Source organism: Hippocampus comes, unplaced genomic scaffold, assembly GCF_001891065.2.
Source record: "Hippocampus comes isolate QL1 unplaced genomic scaffold, H_comes_QL1_v1.1 scaffold111, whole genome shotgun sequence".
Taxonomy (NCBI): domain Eukaryota; kingdom Metazoa; phylum Chordata; class Actinopteri; order Syngnathiformes; family Syngnathidae; genus Hippocampus; species Hippocampus comes.
Genome location: NW_017805698.1, coordinates 813,390 through 840,261, shown reverse-complemented (window position 1 = coordinate 840,261; position 26,872 = coordinate 813,390). Strand labels below are relative to the sequence as shown.

Here is a 26,872-nt window from a genome sequence, read left to right as displayed (position 1 = left end):
CCCCGGAGCCCCAAATGCACCATCTCAGCTCCCAGCTGTGAGGCTGTCGCGATGCGACATTGCCCCTTGGTGGGGGGGTGTGCAAGTTGGTTCCACGTTCATTTTTACAGGCCTCGCATCTCTCCATCCCCCCCACCCCCCATTTGCTCACGTTTAGTCCGCAGCTCTTACCTTCTCTTGGGCTCTGGTTAGCTTCTTCTGGACGTTGCTGGCCACTTTCCCCGCAGTCAAACCCTTCCCCAAATTTAGCTCAGCCATCTTATAGCCTGGATCAGCCTGGGGACGCGCACGGGTGAGAAATAGGAGCAAAAACCAACGGCTGGACCGCTACGGTGACCGTGTAGGAAAATGCATCAATGTCCCGATGAGAAATACAAGCGTGGAATGTTCGTGTCGCGCGAAGCTGATGTGGTATCAGTTGGATGATGCAAAGCCAGGCTGGCTGTAATTCTCGAATATTGAGCTGTTAAGCGTGCGCGTCCACAACGCGGGAGGAGGATGCTGACAGAGATGCTCTTAAAGGTACAGAGCAGCCTTCTGCGCGTACACGTGCAATAGGATACAATACACGCAGGCCGTCCAAGTGGTTGTGGTTGTCAAATTTGTAACACAAAGCATCACCTAAAAATCCAAGTATCACCATCACTGCCAACAATCCAACAATAAAATACAGAAACGTAGTAGGCCTATGTGTTCATTAAATACCTCTGTTATTGGAAGACATTGTGGCAAATTTGAACATTAACACTGTGCTTAAATAAAGGAAAAAAATAAGTACTGAAATTCAAGTATGTCAGACATCAGTTAGACCAATAGAAAATTGCATTAAGTTAGATTTATGTAAATGCATGATGAAAAATAAGCAATTTCTTATTGCAGTTTGCGAGGCAAAATTTGCATTCTGCACCTCATCAAAACTCGTTGAATAGTAAAACTGAGAATTAACCCTCGGGAAGCTAAATATATCGCTGAGTCACTCTAAAGTCAGTGATCATCGATTCCATGTTGAAAAATAAGCAACACTTCTGACAAGTATTGTTCTACCAAAGGGATTTCAAGAAATTATGGGGAAGCCAATTGACTGAATTAAAGTGATTAATACAAGCTAATTGCTAAAGTACCCTAAACTACATCGTAATATCTTGCTTCCCTGAATCTCTTGATGTTTATGCTGTGTCTAGCCACATTGCTGGTTTCCCTCCTGCCATGCGTTCCAGCTTTAAGAGTTGCCTAGTGATCTAATTGATCTTGTTGTCACGAGAATGTACCCGAAGGAGGTAATTTTCAGTTGCCTGCTTTGGACAAAATATATTTAAAAACATTTTTGGTGCCCATTCCTGCTTCCTAGGTTTGGCCTTTTTGTTTGCCTCACGGCGCAAAACAAAAGTATCTCAGAATAGTACATAGAATAAACAGATATCAAGACAGATATCAGTCTTACAGAACTGTTGCAACGTGATCATAAAAATAAGCTTGCTTGCAATTGTATCGTTACTCTCCAGATAGTTACAAACATGAATGCTAAATTGTTGTCCTGGAGATGGCGCCACAGGCACACTATAGGGTAAATGTTTCGTTCTTTCTTAATCCCATAACGCATGCTCACACAACACGCTCCTGTATATAATTCGTCTAAGTATCATACATACAGTACATGCAGTGCAATATTGTATGTATTATTTGCTTTTGGCCCTAAGTGAGTGTGAATTGTCTTGTCACTCTGCAGAAGAAAATAGAGAGAAACATTGTATCGCATCCTGTGGTTGACGTATTTATGAGGCTGGCCTACAAACAATTTCCGCTAAATGGATTTGCTGCCATCGATTGAGTTTAAGGAAATATGTATTCGCTTTTCTCTGCTTTTTTAGGGAACTCTCCACGGTGCTGAAACAGAACACTTGCTGTTTTTTTATCCTGCCATATCTTCCGTGCGTGAGCCCACTCTGCTCCCCTTGCCTCCCCCCACCCCTTTTCACTCACATGGGCCCCTCACCACCAACCCTCCCCCAACCTTCTATCCTGCACAATAACAACATTTGGCCACGAGTCACCAAGCTTATTCGTTGCTCCCGTAACGAAATGGATCCCCCCCCACCTCTTGCACCCCCTCTCGAGTCGTGGAATGGTTTGGCCCGTCATGCTGGATGAGACGCTGACAACAAAGGAAGCACATAGAGAGTGCTTTAAGGAGAGGGAGCGTGATGTAAACACAGGGAGGGGGAAAACGGCTGTCTTGCGGTTTTGATTCAATTTCCTGGACTATTATGGGTTTTCAATATTGCATAAGGTGGCCGCGCCATTTTCGCGTGGACAAACAGAATATTGCACGTGTGGATGAGAGGAGTTGAGAGCCGTGTGTGGCGTGTCGCTGGAGTTCTTCTCCCGGTTGGCACCATGCAGTGAGATTGAAATGAGGTCTTTTTCAAGCAGATCAAGAGAAGAGGATGATTCTCCTTGTGGTTCTCTTTGCATGGACAACGCAGGAAACAGTTGGACACATGAAACATGTTTTTGTTAGGTGAGTTTTCTTTGTTCTGACACGCAGCATGGCGCACACAACACCTCCAAGATTCCTACTAGGACTGCATTTCCTAATTATTACAATGATTTTCCCCCAAAACAGACTTACATGGTGGTGAGCGTCCACCTTTGTTATATTATTGTTTTTTAATGTGTGTTTGAAATCGAGACAGTCGCACTGAGTCATCTGTATGCTGTTTGCCTTCCATTGTTGTCATTAGGGAGTATTTGCTTTGTTCTCAAATACAACTAACTCCACGCTTATCAACCGTGTCGATATGATACCTCATGGTATTTGACAATTCCAAATTAAAATGAGTAAACTTTAAATTTGATGATGTTACCCTTATCTATATACAAACTGTAATTGGGTTGAACAGAGTGTAAACACTGGGAGGTATTACACTCACCAATAGTCTGCCTGCCTGTGCATTAATCTATAGTCTATCTATCTATCTATCTATCTATCTATCTATCTATCTATCTATCTATCTATCTATCTATCTATCTATCTATCTATTCTTTTGTACAGGATGCAGGAAATGTCTCTGTCGAATAATGAAAAGACCAGGAATAATTTGTTAATAATTACGCAACTGACTCCGCCACCTCGCTAAAAGATACTTTTTTTAAAAATGTACATATATCTTATTAGGTTGTGGGCAGAACGGTGAACGAGTGGGTAAGCACCTCACGCTTTGAAGTTTGGGGGTTCAAATCCAGGCTCAGGTCTTTGTAGGTAGATTGCGTGTTCTTGGTTCTTCTGTTTCCGGTCACCTTCCAAAAGGCTTCTTGAAGACTCTAGCATGTAAAAACAAACTCTTAAAACATACTTCTAAATGGTTTTGAATTGTGACATCAAGAAGAAAAGATTTGAAAGGTAACTGTGACATATTCAGTACATTATTTGCATCAGGCACACTGAAGAAAAGCCCAAAGGGAATACAGTATGTGCATGTAAAAAGAGATATTTTTCGGAGTCAAGAAAACAAAAAATGTGATGGTAAGATTAAATAGTGGTGTTGAAATAAGGTTTTATATTCAAATAATCTGAAAAAAAATGGTGTGAAGATCGTTGCGGCCATAATACTTATGCAAAAACTGGCCATACAAATGAGGTAATGGGAGCTATTAGAAGGTCAGGGGATAGTGCACATTATATCATATTTAAAGATCCATTATTTAAAAAGTCCATTGAAAGCTTTTTGAGTGATGCCTCATATAGTGCAATACTTTTATGTAACTGTAATCAACAGCTAAGCAGTCTTCCTCAGGCCTTCGCGGATGTGACAAGCTCAGAGTTGATGAACAGTTTGGCCAGAAGTCAGAAATTCTATCTCTTGCTGGCATTTCTCATGTGAGCTGCTGAAAACGTGTCAAACATCTAGACAGGATTTAGCTCTTCTCAGAAATTGGACTGACGCAAGAAAATATGACTCAAGTCCAGTGGAAAACTCTCAGGCTCATAACCTTTAGCTGGTTAGAAATAACATGAGACAAAAAGATTTTCTCGAGACTGAGCACTGAGCACAAAATGTCTACAATGATGTCTGTCACTTTGTCTACAGCAGAGCTCATTTCACTCCAGAGACAGATGGATGAGTGACGAGACCGAATCAAAAAAAAAAAATAAATAATAATAATCGCATTGCCATGAAAAGCACAGTTCAAAACGAGAGCAAGACAAAGCAATGGACATACGGTCGGAATTAAGAAAACCAGGCGATTAAGAGAAAGGAGAGCTGTGGGAGAGAAAGTCACTCCTAATCCCATTAATAGACACCAGAGATGCCTTTGCTATTGGCATATTACCACACGCACTCACACACACGTACACACAGATTACTCAGACAAACGAAAGGTACAGTCTGACCATAATATACGACAACGTATCCACAGTTAGTGTAATGAGGACGGCATCAGATGTGACTCAGTGTGCATGCACCCTCAGGCAGTGCGGCCTGTGTGGATATTTGTTTGCCATCGCGCTGCTTTGTCAGCGAGGCCGGTCTCCATATTAGTGAGTGCGTCTGCAGAATCTGGCGACATCTAAGTCATGGATGCAAAAAAATTATCTGCCTCTGTTTGGGGACTAGAGGACGATTTATTATCCCTTCTGATTTTTTAATTTATTTTTTTCCAACGCATACATCAAAGTGTCTCAAATGACGCCTGGTTGCACTTGCACATTTATTTTGTATTGAAGAAAGTTGAGGAGAGTATGAAATATTCATCTTGATTTTAGCATACTGCATATGCATTCTTTAACTTGTGAAATGGAATATTAAATCCCCCATAGTTGACAAGATGGATATATTAAAAAAAAAAAAAACATGTACGGCCTTGAACAATTTTATTCAACCAGCACTAGATGTACTGTTTATGACGTGGTTGCCCCAGATGAACCGCACGGGTCATTCTGAAATCATTATTTGTGGCACCGCTTTAACTGAAATATTTTTTATGCTAAATATGAATTCCATTCATTTTAAAATGTACTGCAGATTATGAAATTAATAGTTATAGTCATTTACTTGACTCCCAGAGTAGAAAAATGTTTTAACGGTTGAATGTGATGCTGTATTAATTTCTAATTTGGTGAGAAGCCCGGTGATTGAGCTGAGATTTAGGCAAAACATTTGACTTTGGTTTGAAACCTCATTGCTGTTCGGAATATTAATCTGATGCTCACTGGTCAAACTTTTTTTCATGTATTTCAAAGGCGATGTGGGTGCTCTAACAATTTAACTATGTCAGTTAGAAGGAGAAAATGGCAAAATACTGAGTTCTAAGTGGTCATAACACCGGGAGTTGTACATTGCGTGTATTTTGAGTCTGAAAGATCTGTGCATTACGGATATTAGGAAAGAGGAATATTGATCTGCTTTGTACCAGAGACAAACTACACACTGTGGTCCGATTTTCTCTGAGAGGGAGCAAAGTGCTTGAAAGCAGCCGTCAATGCTGGTGGATGATGTTGAAAGATGGAGAATGAACTGTAATCTGATGAAAGCCTCTTTAGCCCCCTGCTACCTCACCTTCCGCCTCCTAGCAATGACCAGAGCTTACACAGGGATCACTGTTGAGACCACCAACACGACACGGTCACACACATACTGTACACGCACATCAAATTACCTACGGTGGTCCCAAGCTACACCCAACCGAGGGTCACTGTTCAGCATTTTCTATTTGTTTTATTTATTTATTTATTTATTTAGTTAGTTAGTTAGTTAGTTAGTTAGTTAGTTAGTTAGTTAGTTAGTACCATTGTATGGATTTTTTTTAAACATGCATAACAAGCTGCCGGCACTGTGTTTTGGGTGTATGTGCTTTGAGTCGGGTGGATGATGCCATAGGTCACTCGCAATCTCAATAGATTTGTAGCACAAAAGGGAGAGCGGAGAGAGTGTGAGGAGAAAGTTAATGGTGTTGTAGCTTCCATTCAAATCACCCCTGCTGCATTTAAACTTAATGACCTGAACAGACACATGACCAAAGTTGAGGCTGTTCCAATGCGAGCGCTCCGAGGTTGAGGTTTATTTGATCAATGCAAATGTAAAAGTATGCAGTCAATGCACCTCATTCTAAATTCTGTATTGCAACGGGGCATATGACAGTATGACTTCTAAAGCTGTCCTTTCCTGTCGTTTATGCTTTTGCATACTGTTGCAAATAAACACAAAGCAGCATATAATTAAAGCGTGTGTTCTTGTTTCAGTATTATGGACACTAAATATATGTTTTTAAATCATGCGCAACAAAATGAAATCATAATAACGATGGCTTGGTTACAATCAAGTTTCACAGGATACATGAAACAAGGTCATTTTTTTTCTAAATTCTTAAATTCATGCATCTAGTTATTTATTAATCCAGATATTGTCCCCCCCTCCCAACACACACACACACACACGCACGCACGCACGCACGCACGCACTCAAACATAAACAATGGATCAGATCATATTCAATAAATGACGAGGAGTCCGACGTCTGCGTTTAAGGCCAAGCTGCGCTCTCTGACGGTGTGTGAGCCACGAAACAACAGCTGCTCACTGCCCATCCGACATGTTTGCCACTTTGTACGTGTGCATTTCAACTGTGATCTCAAGCCTGTCTGATCCCGGAGCTTTGCTGGCGGGATTTTTGGATGCGTCCGCAGAGTCTGAAGTCATCCTGGCTAATGCGCCCAGGCAGGTTTTTCGGCCGGGGATGTTCTCACCATGTGTCGGGGAGTTAGTGCGTGTGTGCATGTGTGTGTTCACGTGGTGAGTCACAGCCGCCCAAGTGTGTGATCAAACACTTGTATCGGGCTCTGGCTTTATAATCAAGTCTGATGTTTTATTATCGCCATGTTGCTGGGCCTGAATGCCGATATGGACTGTCTGTGCACTGTTCGCCAACTTCCAAACAAAAGATAATTGTGAGCTGTAGTGCTGATGTTAAGCAAAGTGACCTTTGAAAGCTAACTGGAGGCCCGGTAACGAAATAAGAAAACTAAAACTTGTACATTTTGAGACAATGAAATTGCTGTGTTTATTATTTTTTGCTTTTTGGGGGCAGGGTGGGGGGCTCAAGAAATGGGTGGGTGAATCCCGATGAAAAATGGATGTCTTTCCCCTCAACCACAAAACAATCAGTCGTGCCCCCCTGGTTAGTTCAAATAAATTAGTCCCCGACACCAGTTTCAGCAAGAAAGACAAAATCGGCAAGACATGTCTATCATAACAGGATGCACGAAAAAGTCTCAAGGGGGCATGGCCAGAACTGAACAGGAAGTCAGCCATTTTGGTTCAAAGATGCAAATTTTGGCATATTTCAGAGTTCGTACTCCTTCTAGGGAATTTTGGACACAAAAGGAATGCTAAACTTTTTGCCTACACCATCTAACTGTGTAGAGCACGGCGTTTAAGTTTGATGACCCACTGGTCAATTTCTTCTTACACTTGAACAGTTTTGAGATGAGTCTACTCTGCAACCAGTATTATGAACATTTCAATAATTTCTGATGGGATTATGACAAGCCAGTAGTTTCATTCAAGAGACAAATTTGTAATTTATTTCACACGAACTTTTTTTAAATAATTGACCCAATTAATGGGAGAGGGGGCGAGGAGTATTTCTTTTGGATATTTTTACAATTATTTGATCAATTGCTGCACTAATTTAACTGCAGACAATCCGAATAATAGCACACTCACTACAATATAATATTTTCATTTATTGGAGTTAGTTAAAACTGCTTTAGATACATTAAGCCAGTGGTTTGTGGCCAGGGCAGTAGACACACACACACACACACACACACACACACACACACACACAGAATCGTCTGCCCAGTGATAAATGGACTTGATCAAACTTGGTCATCTTGTTTGTCAATCATCACGACATCAGCAACAGTGTCGCTGTCATGTGCATACGGATTCACTGTCTCCCCCCTTTGAGCTGCAATCCCCTGGGAGAAAACTTTGCTTCTCTGTTAAGTGTTATAGAAATTTGAAAGATGGCTCTTGAGTTTCCCTTTGCCGACATCAGTTTGTCACGTTCACCCCACACTGTGGCGTACTAGCAGAATCTGCTTCTCGAAATTATGAGGCAGTTGGTTTCTTGCTGGGTTCAGCATGATCAATATGTATGCCGTTAAAACACATGCGCCTACTCATCATCTTTTGACAGTGTACTGTGAATCGCTTCTCATGGATTTGCAAAGCATATAACCAATCACACATATAACCCAGAAAAACCTTCTTTTCACCTCCACCCTCTCATGTAATGTATCTTTCGAGTCTTTAGACCAAGTTTAGCGAATGATGATATTCTGGATCCAAATGTTCATTCGTCAATGCCCTTTATGCTTGCCTGAGACTGCGTCTGGAGACTTTTTTCCTCAAGAGAATCTCATATTGACAGGACACATGGAAGACAGACATCCATTAAGAGGCTTGTGCCATTGCCGTGGAGCTCAAAACAAAGTAAAGAGGCAATTGGATTACACCACACAAACAGAGCGCATATGACATAATTCTCTGCTCAGCACACTGTCAATTCCTGAACCGTATTTTTACATTTAAACGGTCACCGTGGCCCTTCTCTTGGACAGATATATATATATATATATATATATATATATATATATATATATATATATATATATATATATATATACAGTGATCCCTCGCTACTTCACAGTTCACTTATCGCATTTTCAGTGCATCGCAGATTTTTCAAAAGTACTCATCAAAAAAATAAATAAATAAAAATAGCGAAAACACCGCAAAAGGTCCGCGAGAGGCAGCGAAAGTCAGCAAAACAAGAGCGAGTCACATAGAGCAACATATACAGTACTACATGTGTATTTCATGTTTATGTTTAAGTATTTTGTTATTCAGACACTAACCTAACTTATTCAGACACTAACCTAACCTAACTTACACATTTTATACATGTATTTTATATTAGTATACAATAATCCCTCGTTTATCGCGGGGGTTACGTTCCAAAAAGAACCAGTGATAAGTGAAATCCGTGAGTAGTTATTATCCAATACTTAACTATATATTCAATTAAATCAAAAACTAAAACCTGTTTTCCGGCCCAATTACAAAAAAAAAAAAAAACATTTTCAACAAATAACTATAATAGTTTTTGGAAATACTGTACTGTCGACACGCGGCGCCGCCGACGAGTTCTGATTTAAAAGGTTAAAAGCATTAAAAAAACAGCACAAAAAAATCCGTGAAACGGCGAAGCCGCGGAAAGTGAACCGTGATAGAGCGAGGGATCACTGTATAGCCTTAAGTAATGTTAATTACTACAAACTAAATGCTAGTTTGCGGGGCAGCACCGATATAAAATAGGACGTGTGAACGCTACAGGAGTAGATTGGTTACGCGTGAGAAGAGTTGATTACATACGGGGAGAATGCATTGCTTACGTGCTCTGTTGTACTTCCGTCATCTTTCCTTTCTCTCTCTCATCCTTTTATGGTGTCTGATAGACCACAGCGTTGATTTGTCTGGAGAAGTATAAACCATGTTTTTTGTTTTGATATGTCACAAACAAGGCGGGGAAAAGGAAGTACCGGTACACTTTACGCATGCCCTGCTCAATGTCTATCTGTTTTACACACACACACACACACACACACACACACACACACATTTTAGACATGCGGCTATTGTATTGCTATTTTGATGCTGACAGCTATTCCATTATTACCCTGACAGAGGCATGCAAGCAATGAAACGGCACTCATTTGTGTCCAACCAACTGCATTCCATGTTTGTGTTTCCTCCAGCTGTGAAGAAAAGCAAGGTTAAAAAAAAAAGCCTGTGAAATGTTTGTGTCATTGCAGTGTCTCTGTACAAGAGCTCTTAAGTACAACGGCCAGGAAAGCAGCAGGAAACCTTCACATGAGAATGTGTTTTGCAATAAAGAGAACATTTCCATTTCTTTTCCTGCTGTTGCCTCAGTCAGGGGATGGTTTCAACCTTAAAAATGGTGTTGGACTTTCAGTGATGTTGATTTAGCTTTGTTTTATTTATGCCTATGGTATTTTTGGAGCAAATATTTATTCATACATTTTTTTAAAAAAAGGTCTCCCCTTGAAAGTTTTGGACGGCACTACAGTATCCATGCACAGTGGACATGAAAAGTCTCCACACCCATGCCAAGATTTTGTGACGTAAAAAAGTAGACCAAGCTCAATCATTTCACAACTATTGCCACCATTAATTTGGCATATAAATAGTCCAATTATTTTTTTATACATATTTTCAAGAAAAACAACTCACTGAAATAATGTGATTGCATATACAGTTAATGCTTGTGAGAACTGGGGATGTGGCTGCGCTCAGATTGAACCAACTACATTCAAACTCATATTAAATGGGAGTCAGCGCACACATTGGACACAATTTAAAGTGCCTCTCAGTAATCCAAAAGCCATTTCAGTGATTCTAGGAGGCTTTTGCTGACATTATTTCGCTTTCTAGCAGAAGCACTGAAAGTTTGTGGTGACACTGACTTCTCTTTTAAAACTGTACATAGTTCCCTTCACCTTGACAAAGGTGACACCAGTTCCAGCTGAAGAAAAATAGCAACAAAGCATGGTGCTGCCCTCACCGTGCTTCACAGAGACATTGATGTCGGTCACATTATTGATAGAAAGTTTGAAAAGATTTTGTTTGTTCTTATATCACAAAAAGATGGAATTTGAACAGGGATGTGTAAACTTTTTTTCATATGCACGGTAAACGTTGAAAACATTCAGCAGTGAAATCAGAGGACTTGCGCATGGGTATTAAGTACTCAGTCAGAGTCACAGCCCAAACAATATTGTACTGCTTCTCCAACAAATGTGAATTTACTACACTGCCATTGTTACTGGTCGAGTTACCAAAAATTTACTTCTTTCCTTTTTGCCTACAATTGGATTGACATGCATATGACTGCTTTTTCAGTCTTTTTGCAGATCATGTTGTTGTCTCTATAGGGGTGTTCACACGGCAACTTTTACTCCGGTGTAGTACCGGGGCTGTCCCCTGTAGAGCGTTCACACGTACAAAGTTATACCGGCGTAGCCCCTGAAAACAGCTTAAACCAGAGCAAATTTAACCCTGTTCAGGAGGTGGTTTAAACATTTACTCCGGAGTAAATGCTAGTTTGCGGGGCAGCACCGATATAAAATAGGACGTGTGAACGCTACAGGAGTAGATTGGTTATGCGTGAGAAGAGTTGATTACATACGGGGAGAATGCATTGCTTACGTGCTCTGTTGTACTTCCGTCATCTTTCCTTTCTCTCTCTCATCCTTTTATGGTGTCTGATAGACCACAGCGTTGATTTGTCTGGAGAAGTATAAACCATGTTTTTTTTTTTGATATGTCACAAACAAGGCGGGGAAAAGGAAGTACCGGTACACTTTACGCATGCCCTGCTCAATGTCTATCTGTTTTATTTCCGTATTATCGTATTGCACGGCCGCAGAAACTGCCGTGTGAAAGCAAGTGGGGCTGCACCGGGGTTAACGGGCTTCTCTTTAGTAAGCAGTTTTATATATGTGAACGCTCCACAAAATTTACACCGGTGTAAGATATATCGCAACAAAATACATCGGTGCAGCACCGATGCAAATGTGTGCCGTGTGAAGGTCGCGGTCAAGGTCATCTTTATTGTCAAATATGCTTTATGTATGACATGCAACATAGATGAAATTTCTTCCTCTCAATCCTCAGTGCAACACCCCTTATGTAAAATTTAAAAAAAACAACAACAAAAGAGAGAAGTATGGATTCGGTTCTTGTAATCTGAACATCCCGGACCACTTCAGTGGTATGATTGCTATCGCTGTCACTGTCACTGGTTTTCCACTCAGATTGTTTATGTAACATGTGTGATCTAATTACTGTACTTGATCATTACATGTATTAACCTTGCATCCAAATTGTATGGGCGACAACGCTTGATTAAGCTCTGCGCTCTTACTCGATGGTGTGATGTCTCCACCCACATGTCTTTAAGCCAAGCACATCCTTTGATAACTGTGGCTGCTCTCCAGAAAAATGAGGAGGCTGAAGGCATGCAGAGTTGAGGTTAGACCTCATTAAAATGTTGGTTCGGTACTGGCAAAAGGAATATGATCCAAACTTTTAAGGAATTGACTAAGAGTCTTGAAGCGCGGTATGTTTTTATGTATTCAACCTATTTTTTATTTTAAGTGGTTGATTCCACCTCTGTTAGTTCTGTTACATTTTGGTCAACGATCAAGAAAAAGGGTCATAGGTCAGGGTTCTTTGCTTCCAGGGGCCTCAATATGCAACCACGACAGGCTGGTTCTTCTCTTAGAGCAGGTTTCCTTAGAAACAACACTGCCCTCCTTTACATTAGTAAGGTTCTTATTTTGCTGCAGGTTGTTATGGCAACAGGGAGGATGTGACGCAATCCAATGTTGTTTAATCATGTCCCTAGCTCTGGCCTTAGGCTCAGTCTTTTCTTTAATTGTGTCTTCATTCCATGAGAACGCTGCGTGTGAATTCATCGGGCTGTCGTGTCAATAATTGCTCGAGAGAACTCGACCACATTCGTCGTCACGCTGGTCAGCCTTTGTGGAAAAGGTCAAGCAAAGTACTGTGAAGCTCTGTTCATTAAGGCCGTCGTCTGCATTGCAAGAAACATTCACTGGAATGGCAAAAAAAATTATAACAATAAAAAAAAATTTGACTGAAAAGAGATGCAAAACTTTTGGGGAATTGGCGACTGAATAACTTTCAGTTCCTCTTCTGCCAAGTAAGCGCTCCTCAGGATGGCACATTGTGTGCTCACCAGCCTCTTTAATAGGTAACCCATTTATTTTCGGGTCGGGACACTTTTGATTTAAAAAAAATTGTATATGGAACAAATGACTTATTTTATTTATTCAATGAATTACTATTAGCAAGTATTCACTCTGTGTTTGCAGAATATTGTGTGAAAGGTCAAATCATCCTAAAGTCGTTTTGTGAAGACGATGTGAGTCATTAGACCTGACTAGCTGAATGTACAAATACAGCCGGTCTCGGTACAAACTTACTCGCCTACATCCCACTTTGTCTCATTCAGATACTCTTTTTAAACTCGCGGCATTTGGCATTACTCTGAGAACTTCAATACGTGTACCTAACACTGTTGTCGGTGACTGTTAGAAACGTGTCTTTTATTTTTCAGGTGCGTCGATAGAATGGTGAACTGACACTGTAAAATGTGTATTAATTTAGTACATGAACTACCATTTTGAGACAACATGTAAGACACGAAAGGGTGCTTGCTGTATCAACTAGGCCACATTCTAGAGCTGTCAGGTGACCGGGCCTTGCTCAAGGGCACCTTTTGAAGTAAACCGGCATCTACTGCTTCAGCTCTGGCCAATCCGCAACGGGTCTTAGCCCAAGCCAGAAAGAAGCCTTACAGACCGAGCTACTGCCTCTGCCAACTGTATTAATGCTAATCGGCTCTCACTCTGAGTCATGCACACCGCCCACAGGAGGCACTGATAACACAGTTACATTAATATTTCTTCTCATTAACCGATGATAATGCTGTTAATTTCATATTGCTAGTGACAGAAAAGCCTCTGTGTGTGATAGCACGTCTGACATTTGAGTTCTCGAAGCAACAAGCTAGTCATTAGTTGTTAGCACACTGAGATGTGGGGTCAGCACTCACCCACATTCTTGTTGTAAAATCTTACTGATTTATGTATTTTTTTAAGCACTATTTAATGACACTTACACTCATTTGAAAAGATAAAATGATCTCATCTCAACTTGAGTTAGCGTGAAATGGAGCTGTTTAGTGGTACACAAATCTCCTATTCTGTTGTATGAATGGCAACTGGTGATAAGTATTTATTTAGCGGTACATTAATTCCACCTTCTGAAATCTAATGGAAGAGAAGTTCATCCTTATCCCCGGCACTCTACGTTGTCGTTTACATAGATAAATATTTTCAGACAAATAAAGTGACTAGATTGAATAATTTCCCTTTGTTGGGCATGAGTGCTTTAATTAATGCGATCGCTTCACCTATGCGCATTGTGGCCGCGCTCAGATGTTTTTGTTCAAATGAAAGCATGCTTAGGGCATCACGTGCTCTCCAGCGGAGCACTTTGAGGATGTGATCAATAATCTCTAACCTCTCTTTCTCCTACCTCTTTTTGTAGTTTCCCACACCTCAATCGGTGAGGCCCACTGATCTAGAACCCCGCCCCGAGCAACCTCTTCATCCCTGACACACCTTCCGTCAACGCTGGCTCCCCTCACTTCTGTCGACATGGCCACCACTAGCCGGCTGTTGGATCTGGCCCAGCTGGGACTGAAATGTGACCAGGAGATAGAGAGGAAATATGAAATTGTGCCCTCTGTGGTCTGCTCCATGAGCTGCATTTTTGGAATCATCTACTGCTTCTTTGGTATGTGATGCAACGTCGTTATACCGCTCAATTGTTATTCAAATCACGTTTTGTATCTCATACAATTGTCTTCGAACTGCAATCCATGCAACAATGTCTGCAATATAATGTACGTAATGACACCGTCACAGAGGTCATGTAAATGAATCGGTGATTATATTTCTTTAATTCACCTCCAAAAAGTTAGAGCACAAATGTGGGGAGATAAAAGGCCAGGACAAAGCAGGAAAAATAAAAGGGCATCAGCTGACAGGAACAGATGGGATGGAGGACTTGATTGCTCGAGGGATATTAGGGGAAGGCGAGGAGACAATGAGAGGGAGTGGCCGCAAGACAAATATGATGTCAGGGTTTGTCTGGTTGAAGACACAAAAAGCCAGGGTTTATACACATAACAATCTGAAAGATTTGAAATTGCTTCAGATCCTCCAAGTCTGAAGTTGTTTTCAGTTTTGCAGAATGAAGACACTTTGAGAACAAGTGAGACCACGGATAAGGAAAGCTCAAAGGAATGCTTCAACGGAATGAGTTTGGCCACCAGAGCTTTGTCTTTGGTTGAATGGGAGAAAGAGCTGCGTAATGGCCAGCTTCACAAATCCAACGTTGATTCCCCTTTGAGTCATGTCACATACAGAAAATAACGAGAGAAAAGGACATTTGAATATGTACAGACACAAAATGATGCAGTGAGAAGAAAAAGAACCAAAGAAAAGAAACCCTAAAGATGCCAAGCGAGGAGACAAAGGAAAGGGAAATGAGAAGGGCAGCAACAGAGTTCCTGTTAGCTAATGAAGGCGCATATGATGATTAGCATATTTTGGACACAACCGCTAACAATGTTATCGGATTTTCCACCACATTCTAATGAGCAATCGTCTGTGTTTGAAAGGCCTCACTAGCCGTTGCTGCTCGCTGTCCGTCCAACTAGCTCAAACGAAACTCTCAACAAAACTCCACAAAGGACTTGTCAAGCAGTCTGCTGGGTTAATTCACTTGATACTGTGACACAAACACACAAAAAGCTGTGACTCATCACTATTGTATCAACACTGCACATACTGATTTTGAGACTAAAAGCAGCACTTGTTTGATTTTTTTTTTCTTGTTTTTTGGGGGTGGGGTGGGGGGGGGTCAAACTATTTGCTGTTGGGTTAATTGGTCACATGTCTAAGCCACTCAGAGACCAGGAAGTCAACTTCTTGGAAATTCTAAAACCCACCATCTCTGAAACTGACTTTCTAACTGCTCTTTTTAACACAAAAAAAAAAAAAAAAATCTGAATGTAGCATCATAAGTGAAATAATCCTGTCGATTCCAGCAAAAGATGTTGGAAGGAGCTGAGGTCCATGATAACCTTAGCAATATCCTTAGTGATGCTCAGTGTGGCATGGTTATATTATCATCCATAAAAATAATTTATGCATAATAATTTGCATGCATGCCGGTCACATCTGAGTTTGCTTCCTATCTCTTCGCAGGCTACCGATGCTTCAAGGCCGTGCTCTTCCTAACAGGCCTCATGTTCGGCTCTGTGGTCATCTTCATGCTGTGCTACAAGGAGAGGGTGATGGACACTCAGCTCAGCATAGAGGCGTCGGTGGGCATCGGCCTTGGTATCGGGACTTTGTGCGGCCTGGTGACCATGTTGGTCCGCAGTGTCGGACTATTCATGGTGGGCCTGCTGCTGGGCCTGTTGGTTGGAGTGGCTTCATTGGTTGTGAGTACACAAGTCCAATTTCCAAAGTTAAACACAATCAGTTGATGCTGGTTGACTTCCAAAGTCTAATTTCTGTTTTTCTCATGGAAAATATAAAAGGCTGTCACCATCATAAAACCAATATGAATTGTACCGCAATATTTTGTTTGCAAAGGGCGGTGTTTTATAGGTTTTGCTCAAACTAAGTGTTGTATGTCTTGCTAAAATTGCACTTTCTAATGTCAGAGGTTCCATTTTTCATTCAGTGATGATGACATATTCCTCACCCTTCTCTGGTTGCATGACAAACAAAAAAAAAAGCACAGAAAAATAATACTCCAACCTCTGCAGTCCAGCTTATCACTAAGACACCTCAGTGCAAATATTAAATTAAAAATGATATTACACACATTTATAGCAAGTCCCAGTTTTACCTCTCCATATTTGTCAAACCTCCTTATCGCCACTCCTGTCCAATCTCCACGTTTCCTCCTTTATTCCACCTGACGTGCCTTCCGTTCGTCTCAGCACCACGAAGCAGACCTTTGAGCTACAAAACACACTGACATGCGAACTGAGCTGAAGCCTCAAGACACTTGACGTCTCACAAGCATATAATAGATAATGATGTGAATTGTTTTATGTTTTGAAGAATATTTCTCCAGATAGTCTAAATCAGGGATGTCAAACTCATTTTATCATGAGCTACATTGTAGTTATGGTTTTCTTTTGAGGGCCATGATGGCTGTGAACCCATATAAATGTATGTCCCATATTATCATATAGACACAACAAATTAATTAATAACTACACTGAAAAAATGATATCCATCCACCCACTTTCTAATCCGTTTACACTCACTCGGGCAGTAGGCAGGGGTACACCTACAACCAGTTGCCAGGTAATCGCAGGGCACACATACACGAACAACCGTCCGCGCTCACACTCGCATATGGGGACAATTTAGAGTGTAAAAACGTAACTTGTTTTTTTCAAGTAAATATCACTCCAAAAAAATCTCTGTAGTTTTGAATGCAAAAGCCAGTGGAAAAAAAAAATTCAGTTCTTTTAAAAGGAAGATTAGTAACAAACAAAAAAATGCCTGGAACATCTCAATGCTATCAAAAGTAAAGACAATTTCCAATTTCAGTATTTTAGCAACATACTAAGTTGACGCACATGATTTGCCACGGACCACATAAATTGAAGTGGCAGGCCGAATCTGGCCCGCGGGCCTTGAGTTTGAAACCTGTTCTCTAACCTCTTCTTTTTTGGGGGCATATGACTTGGTAGCCTCCTCTGTATGTCTAACCTCCATTCAAATATTTATAGTATGTGCAAAGCAAACCCGCTTGAAAAAAAATCAGTAATGTGTTAAATAATCTGTCTCTGAATGTATCAATCATTCTTTTTCAGGTCATGGAGGAATTTTACCACCCCAGAACAGTGTGGGTTCCACTGGGAATTCTTCTGGGTTCCGGGACCCTGTTTGCCGTCTTCACTCTTCAATGGCAGCGTTGCTTCGTGACCTTGTCTACCGCCACTTTCGGTTCAGCTATCATTACCATCACAGTGGATTACTTCATCGAGCTGTTTGCGATGGTGCAATACATCTATGAGAGACTCAAGGTGCTTCTTCTGGTTTCTTTGTGCTTCTGGCTGAACTTTTAATTGCACACGCAGACAGAAATACGATATAGTTGTTCGAGATTGGGAGTAAATTGCTTGGCTCAGAACTAAAGATAACCCCCATATTTGGGTTAGAACGATGCAACGCCGCAAACTCCGATTTTCAAATCTGTCAAGCAATGAGCAGATAAGCAAAGTAGATAGAGCGATGTGGAAAATAGCTATTTATCATCCACTTGCAACAGTGCATGCATAACATACTCCTTGATGACTCATTGGTAATGTGCAGTCGAGCATTTCATTTTTTTTTTCCACTGGGGATGTAGTGAGACACATTTGCTGTGCTGAGGAAATACTGCAGAAGGCCGAGGGGGGGGTCATACAGGCTTCCCGTCATGAATCATCCAGTCTTGTACAAGCCAGTCAAACTGCACTTTGTCCAGGAAATCGTTAGCCCCACACCCAGCCTATATGAGCCGCGGGGTGCTTTAAAGCTTCCTCCGGTCTATATTTATACCCGCCGATGCCAAACTCTTATTGAGCCTACCAATAAATTCAAACCAACACATTTAATTTCAATACCACATCGGCTTTTGTAGGCTTAGTACAACAGCAACTGTTCCTCAACTGTGCATAATTGCTTTATTGATGAATTAATCATCAAGTCTCTGGACTGTTTGGTTTTACAAGTTAATCATTTTCGACGACTCATGAGCTCTTTTCGCACCCTCACAATTTAGTGCTTAAGTAGCACCGTGAAATAGGTTTTCTATTTCGTGCTGCCCATGCTGCATGTAAGTGTGATTTATGATTGGCAAATACTAATCTGCTTGAGTAGTGGCAAAGAAACCCAAAAGTATAAATGTAATTTATGTGATAACATGTTTTGAAATGAACATGGAATCACTTCAGCGTAGAGGTAATGTGTGGCTCGGCTGGTCCACCAACATTGTAAACCACAAAATTATTGCATTTGTTGCGGTTGTTTTCTGTCCTCGGGATGAATTAATCACTTGGCTGTTGACTCGATACAGCATTAAGATTGTAGTTTGCCATCAATACAGGTGGCGCCCAAGAAGCCGGTCTGCTGGTTCACGTGGGTCATCATGGGGGTGTGGCCTGTCCTGGCACTGCTTGGAGTGCTGATTCAGTGGAAAGTCACAGCAGAGGGTTTTTCTCACACTGAGGGTGAGTACCCAACCATGTTATTGTGATTGACATTTTCTAATGGAATGGAATGAAGGGGTTCAATGAAGGGGATTTTGTCAGCTACAGCAGCAGATGATGCAGCATTTGAGTCAGCCTGGTTTGTTAAAAATATACCGTATCTTCCGCACTATAAGGCGCTTCGGAGTATAAGGCGCACCTTCAACGAACGTCCTATCTTAAAACTGTTTTCATATATAGGGCGCACTGCATTATAAGGTGCATAGAATAGAAGCTACAATAGTGGCTGTGGTTGCGTTATGCATCCACTAGATGGAGTTACACTAAAGGGAATACAATACAGTTCAATACAGCTTTATTTGTATAGCGCTTTCACAACTGCTGCGGCTGTAACAAAACACATTACAGCACATTTAAAATACTACGTCCAAGAAATCATTATATTGATCGAGCTAGAAGATCCATATAAGGTGCACTGTCTGCTTTTGAGAAAATTAAGTCCCTTTAGGTGCGCCTTATAGTGCGGAAAATATATGAGTAGGACTTTGTCAGGCTGTCAACAAAAGTGCACAGAGACATTTTCGCTTCTTGAACTGCCTTTCAAACATAGCCCGATGGTTATATATATGGGACATTGGCTTGGTAGGCAGCTACTAGCCACTGGACGCTAATGCTGGCAAAATGCGCCTTATGTCAATGTCACAGTAATTAATTCAAGGATTTTTTTTTTTTTTTTTTTGCATCCTTAATTAAATTTGAGATTAAATTTGATTTCAGTGTGACATCGTGTTGATATTGGTGTCAACAGTTTGTTATGGCAAGATAAACTGGCCCTGACTACAGGCCGGAAGACAAGTCAAGATTGGTGCCACACTGCCATGCGCTACTGGGAACAACAAAAAATAAGCATACGTAATAAGACATTTATGTCCTTGTATTCTTTGGTAAGCTAAGGTTAATTTTCAAGTTGGCCTTCTCACCGTTGTACCTTCATGTATAGCATGAACAAGCGTTGCTGCAGCTGGCTTGACTTTGACGGTGAAAGCGACCAAATGAAAGCGTACTTGAGGGAGAAAAAAAAATCTTAGAGCACACAAAACAGTACAACACTGTTTGTTTTGTTTTTTGGGGTGTCTCATTTATTTACCCTCAAAGTTTTAAATGTTACAAACCAATTCCTGTTAAGTATCAGCATGAGGTCACCCCAAGCTGCTGCAATGTTATTAGCAGCTCTACATTTGTCACAAGTTCACTGAACGGTTTAATTGCTTTTGAAATTGCATCCACAATGAGGGAATAATAACACGAGCATGCGTGTTTGTGTGTTGTTAAGGGAAATAGCTTTTTGATCTGTCCCGAAAGCAACCACAACACAGATGGCAAGATGGCACCCGCAACTTCAAGCTGCAAATACACCAACACACAGCTCTCACAGGCATGCATTCGCACACTGTGACAGACATATACAAGGTCTTTTGCTCATTCATTCATTTAGCACTCACGCAACAACGGCAGATAAAACGGTGCCACTGTCGGCCTTCAAAAACAGCTTTTAACAATGGACTGTAATGGCTTCCAGTCGAAGGGTGAGGGAAGAGCGATGAAGCTCTGTCAGGCTATTTTGAAAAATAGTGAAGCGTCAGGGAAATAGACGTGGAAACATTGCTGCTTTCAAACTACACAATAGAATCCTGGGGAAAACATGACTCCTTAATAGGAACAAGACCAGTGCTCATAAAACCCTTCTGCACTGATAAGCAAACACATGCAAAGAAGTGATACTTCAAAGTTTGAGCGAGGGGTGAGGGGTGGGGGGGGGGGTAATTTGGCTTCCACTTTGCATATTTTGTGTTTGCTCATGTGCAGGAATGGATAAGCAAAATGAAAAACGGTTATCACCACGTAATGCGGAGTACAGGCGTGGTTTGTGGCTGCTTACGCTGAAGCCCAGGGTCTAAGGACTCAAACAAAAAACTTCGGTACACATCTGTTTTTGGACAGTGCCGATCATTTTAATGCCTCCCTGACAAGGTAAATCAAAAGTGAGCATTTATTTTCATAAAGGTAGTTACATGAATCTCAATTGCTTGTGCAAGTTGTCAGAATGTTGTTTTCTTTTTTTTAAATGGCACAAAGGAAAGCTCAGGAAGGGAAGGGATTTTAGTAAATACAGTACTTGGTAATATATGCAATGAGCATAATGGATTCATTTCAAGTGAGCATCCTGTTTTCCACCTTTTTTTTAATATTGTGGTGTGATTTGAAAGATTTTGAGATATTTGAATGCCTTCATGCTGTCTATTAACGGTAGAGATGGGGGAGAAAAGGGGGATGGTGCAGAGGGAGCAGGTGTGAGGAAGGGGCTTGCGGGGGTTTGAACTGGTGCATACTGGGTAAACGGGGCACTCAAGTGGGCCAGTGAGGAAAATCACGTGGCAGCCATTGAATTGCGTGCAGCACACTACTGATATGTTGGAACATAATTGGTTCGTCTTTCTCTTCAGTTTGTTTTGTTTTCTCCCTATTTCTGAGGACCCTCGATGGCACTCTGTTCTCCCATTAAGACACACACAGACATTATAAGTGGAATTTGGCCAGGGGGTCCACAGAGGGTTAGCTGAGGAAAATAAAATGGGGGTTTCATCAAGCAATTCTCTGGCAGATGGTGCCTCGTTATCCATGCGCTCACACAAAGAAAACCAAAACAATGGACAACAAGAACACACAGAGGGATGGTGACACGCTATGATTTTCATGATGTTCAGAGGGGCTGCTTTTACATGATTGCATTATCGTTGCATCGCATCCCTACATAACATTATGCACATTTAAGTGCACAAAAGGATCGTATCAGCGAACAATGAGGGAGAAAAGAAAGACTTTTTTTCAGGTCACTTTCTATGGATGTTTTTTTTTTTTTTTTCCAAAAATGAGAGGTAGAAATGCACACCCGTAATGCACAAAGCCACAATGAGAAGAAATATCCATTTGCATTGTTTCCTTTCCTCGCTGCGACCATCTCCAGCAGGGTTATTAACAACCTTGAATAGTAAATGTTTTTAAAATGTGTTATTATTATTTTCCCATTCACTTCCCCAGGAAATTAAAAACATCGTTCTTCCTAATTATCTCCTGTTGTCTCTCCAGTGGTTTTGAGTCGACAACAAAGGCGGGTGCAGCTCATGCGGATCCGGCAGCGAGAAGAGAGGCTCAAAAAGGAGAATGAGAACAAGAAGAAGAAAAAACAACAGAACCAGAAGAGCGGCCAGAAGCAGAAAGCCAACAGCCATCGCCACCAGCAGTACCACCATCCAGGGACATCTCACCCCCATCACCCATCCCGAAGCACGCAGCCCCACAAAGTCCCTCACCCTCAGACTGAGCCGGGCTTCCATCGCAAGCCCAACCCCAAAAAGCGCTTTGAAGGAGATGTGCTCTCACCGGTAAGAGCTTTATTTGCAGAAATGTGTTACTTCATCTGTTGGGAAAAAAAAATTATCATCCATTTACACTTTTAGAACTGTGAGGTAATTTTTGTTGTTTTCTCATTGATGTTGCCAGGCAACCAAAATAGAAATGCGACCTTCTGAAGTGGCTGCATATTTAAATAGAGATATTACAGAGCACTCCTGCTGAAGTTTTATCCGCACCTTGTGATTCTATTGTTGATCATTTTAACAGTAAACTGAAATAAACATTGGAATCATTGGCTCCACTTTCAAATAAAAACATAAGAATAAACCAGACACCACTGTGGAGAACCAACACCAAAAGATGAGTGGAGAGAGGGTGGGAAAACCACTCCGAACTTATAGGAACAGTTAAACAAGCACGAATGTCACATAAAAAAATATCTCTGTTTCTAACTGGTTCCATTCTTGTCTCTCAAATTGATTTTTATTTGTAGGTATGAAGACATGTTCTTCAGTAGTACATGAAATTCAGTTTGGGGTACCCCAAGGGTCAATTTTAGGTCTGCTCGTTAATCTTTACATAGTTACCCTCGTGGATGTTACCTGGGGCTGTGGCACCATCTTCCGAAGTTATCTAAATGTCATGCAGTTGTAAATCGACGTTTTTCGTGATGACACTGAGTCATTTAATGCCTTTTGAAGATAATAAATTATATTTTAGACAAAGATCAGGTATCTTTGGCAGAGGTAATTAAATAAGGTCGGCCCTTTTGTCGCTGTAACATCTCTCTTGCCTGGCCTTTTTTATCTATGGCACTCTTGGCACACATACTAGTTGATTCCAGTTGAGACTGTGGAGTCACACATTGTCACATGGGCGTGACAGAGATAATATAAAATTAAGCAATTATTTTGGATAAAATACTTGCACATTTGTCAGAAAAATGCTCCACAGACATGTACTCGATCTTTTTGACATCTATTAAGTACAGTAGTTCAACGGAAAATAACCAGTCTTTTGGCGAGTATAGTGAGCATTAAAGATAAGAGACTGGCAAGTCTCCCTAGAACATTTCAGGTCGTTTCTCTCAAACGCGGGTGGTGAGAGTACTGGAAAGGACCAGAGGGTGGGTGTGCATATCATTTGGCTCCCTGTGATTTTCCGGATGGTTTTCATTTTCTTTTATTAGTTTTTAAATGTTTCAATGGTTTTGGGCCATCCTATTTATATGACCTGACCTGCTTTTATCATGTCAGCCCTTCCGTTTCCTGAGGTCCTCTGGCACTTTTAATTGATCCGAGAGCTACCACAAAAACTCCACGTGGAAGCTGCATTTAGCCATTATGGCCCTAAGCTATGGAACAGCCTGCCAAAGAGCATCATTTGACTGGTTTCTCAGCCCGTTTTATCAGCTTTCCTGTTGAGCTCCATTGTTTTCCTCTTGGGCATCTCCACAAAGGGAGGCGTGTATTGTGTGTGACAGTTGCCCCTGGGGTTATCTTGGGCCTGGGGGAAGTGGGAGACCTGCACAATGTGTAGAGTCTATCCTGGTCTGGGTTGGGATGGTCTCTGAGTCAGCGTTTGCTGCAGCTGTGGACTCACTCCATTTGTTTCTGTTCACAGAGCTACATCCGCAGTTTCAGGGACAGGCAAACAGACAGACGAGCGTACTCCCACAGTCGAATGATGAGCCGCTCCCGGATGGCTGAACTTGACTATGACTGTGGCTCTCAAGTGCCCCTCACAGCGCCTTCAGGAGCTCCAGTTCGTATCTGACAGCTCGAAATGTACAAATCCTCCCGAAAAACGAAAATACAAAAAGATGTTTGGCACGCTAAATGTTGTGTCTATCAAAGTAAAGCCGGAGGAAAACAAGAACTACGGGAACAGAGCTGCATGTTAAGTCGGCTTGTTGGCTGTTTTCTACAGCAAACAATTATCAACAGAGGCTGCAACAAAACTGTCACATGATCAGACATCCATTGAAAGCATTGTCTTTCCAAGTGCAGCTTTAATATATGTGTGCTGATTTGGGGATTTCGGCCCAAGGAGTCACATTGAGTGATTTTTCAGGAAGCAGTCACCACCTTCAGATGTTGGATTTTCCCATGGAGAAGGCTATTTACACTGGAAGATGAACACAACACTTTCTTTTGTTTTTTTTTTAAAATTCCTCTCTAAGAGGTTTTGCTCTCATCATATCAGCTGACTGGTAGCTGTGTTACCCCAACCAGCTGGTGACCATTGCTGAAATATGTAAATTCCCAATCTAATGACACACGACATAGACACACACTATTCTCAGTCACTGAGTGGGAAGTGAATGCATGCCGCCTCTACGGCAATCAGGCTAGCGAACGAGTACGCCGTCATTCTCTCCTAAAAAGGTACCAATTTTAATCCCAATTTCATTTTAGGTCCAGAAATGTGTCACCGTGATATATCCATTACCTACATTTTTATAGACAGAAACCATTCTATCCTCCTCCTTCTTTCGATTCATTGCTAACAAATGTGTGCGGTCTCTCACCAGAAGTCAGTTGGTAACCTAATGAGCGCCACAGAAAATGGATAGATGTGTTTTTATATGAGAATGTATTCTCTATTCCCCTTATTTGATTTTATTCTTCAAATCCCCTGACCCCATTCAACACCACAGTAAAAGTCTATTCACAAGCACATTTGCAGCAGTTGTTTCAGTGTATACTGGCCCTAAAAGGAAACTGACTGAGTTGACGGTGTGTTGTTGTCAAGGCGGACAACACACAACAGTGAACATATGAAATCATGTGCTACAGTGTTGGTGCAGACACACAAGCCCTTTGGCAAGTGATGGATTGTACCAAATATTGGCTAAAGTGAGGGGGGGTACTCTCCTGATGTAGGTAGATGTAATTATATGATGTTTTTGTTGTTGTTTTGTTTTTAATAAGAAAACATGAGTAAATAACATAATTCCTATAAATACCATAACATCATGATGGCGGCGAAGACACGCAAATGTGGTTCTTAATTGAGCTAGCGATGGAAGCAATTGCAATGGCGCCCTCTATCGTTTAAAACTGGATTCGCCGTGTATATTTGTGTGGGTTTTGTGTGCTGGATATCGAGAAAGCGGCATTTTTTACGGTCTTTTTTTCACTTTGTATTCGCTTTATTGTTGTTACTTTCATTGTGGAGCCATGAAACAAGCAGCCACTGCTCAACATTACGTATGGCACCAAAAGCAAATTTGTACCTATTTTTTGTGTACATCTTGTAGATGTTTAAATACGATAAAACAAAGGATTGCAATGACTTCAATACTGAAGTGCCACAACATATTTTGTGGTTGTGTGAAACTTGGCAGGCCTTGCACTTGTTTGAGGGGTACACGTGCACTGTTACCCCTTCCATGCACGAGTGTCCTTGTTGAACTGTTTTGTGTTTTCATTGCGACGAAGTGTCTATGTGACATCTGTTCTCGTTACCCTTTATTAGACGTAGAACACATATTACTTTCAAATTGGACTGTTTTCAGCAATCCAAAAAAAAAGTGGAGAGTCCTGTCACAACACCCAAAAAACAACAGCCATGACATACTGAAAATGTTACTTGAAAATAGGATACGTGCACATGTTTCTGCTGACTCGTGACATCTTGTTTCATTCGTAGGCTCTCAGCATCAAATTCATATAACGGACAGCAGGATACGTTCAACTTGTGACATTTGCTACATTGTCCTTCCTCATCCTTTGTCTATTCTTCAAGTCTCTTGTGTCTTTATCGTCTCAGTTTAAACTGTGCAGGAAAAGGGCTTTGAAAAGGCATGAAAACATTTCCATCCACTCATTAGTCATGTATTGTCATCATTTTGCATTTCAGTCTAATGTTGCCACGTTCGTCTCTTGATATCATTTTTGGTTTACAACTGCAGTCAAGTTAATTGTGTCTTTACATCGTTCACAGCTAAGAGCTGAATTAACATTACTCTGTTGAATTTATGAACAGATTCAATGGCTCCAGTGAAATTCAGTGAAAAATGTGTCACTTTATCAGACACCCTGCACCTCCTGCAGGACATGTTTGGAACACTCATTGTACATACCATGATATAAATACTTTTTAAATGTAATGAACGTTCGCTGTCGTCATGTTTACGCCATGGTCTTGTAGATTTTTTTTTCAGCGATTATTTTCTGGTGCAGTAGATATTTTTAAATTGTGTTCTTGAATGTTCAAGTGATACGTTTTTTATTTGAGAGACAGACATGAGCCTGTGAAGAGATACTGATTCACCTTATTGCCATCATTTCTATTGTTCTGCTTATTTTATTATTATTATTATGATTATTATTATTATTATTATTATTAAGCATGTTTTAAATGGACCTATGATATGATTAAATGACATTCATGTGATTCGAGAAATAGTGTGTGTTTTTGTTTTTATAAGGGTGCACATAACCCATTGTCGAAATAAATTGTGGTTGAGCTTGGAGTGTTCTTAAAAC

At 41.0% G+C, this 26,872-nt stretch overlaps 2 protein-coding genes across 2 annotated transcripts in view; one reads left to right on the top strand and one right to left on the bottom strand.

Annotated features, from left to right (window-relative positions):
• The window catches only part of bin1a (bridging integrator 1a), a 21,249-nt gene extending 20,739 nt beyond the window's left edge, over positions 1 to 510 (bottom strand). Inside the window, exon 1 of the mRNA XM_019882503.1 lies at positions 172 to 510. Within this exon, the coding sequence (XP_019738062.1) occupies positions 172 to 258 (87 nt within the window). The 5' untranslated portion in view covers positions 259 to 510. The remainder of the gene's footprint in view (positions 1 to 171) is intronic.
• A 1,577-nt stretch (positions 511 to 2,087) lies between these two features.
• tmem198aa (transmembrane protein 198aa) lies at positions 2,088 to 26,789 on the top strand. Its single transcript, XM_019882482.1, has 7 exons — positions 2,088 to 2,518; positions 14,225 to 14,473; positions 15,952 to 16,190; positions 17,586 to 17,798; positions 18,863 to 18,986; positions 22,113 to 22,408; positions 24,003 to 26,789. Exons 2-7 carry the CDS (start codon positions 14,335 to 14,337, stop codon positions 24,153 to 24,155), a joined length of 1,164 nt encoding a protein of 387 aa, XP_019738041.1. The 5' UTR covers positions 2,088 to 2,518; positions 14,225 to 14,334; the 3' UTR covers positions 24,156 to 26,789.
• Positions 26,790 to 26,872: the final 83 nt, after the last annotated feature.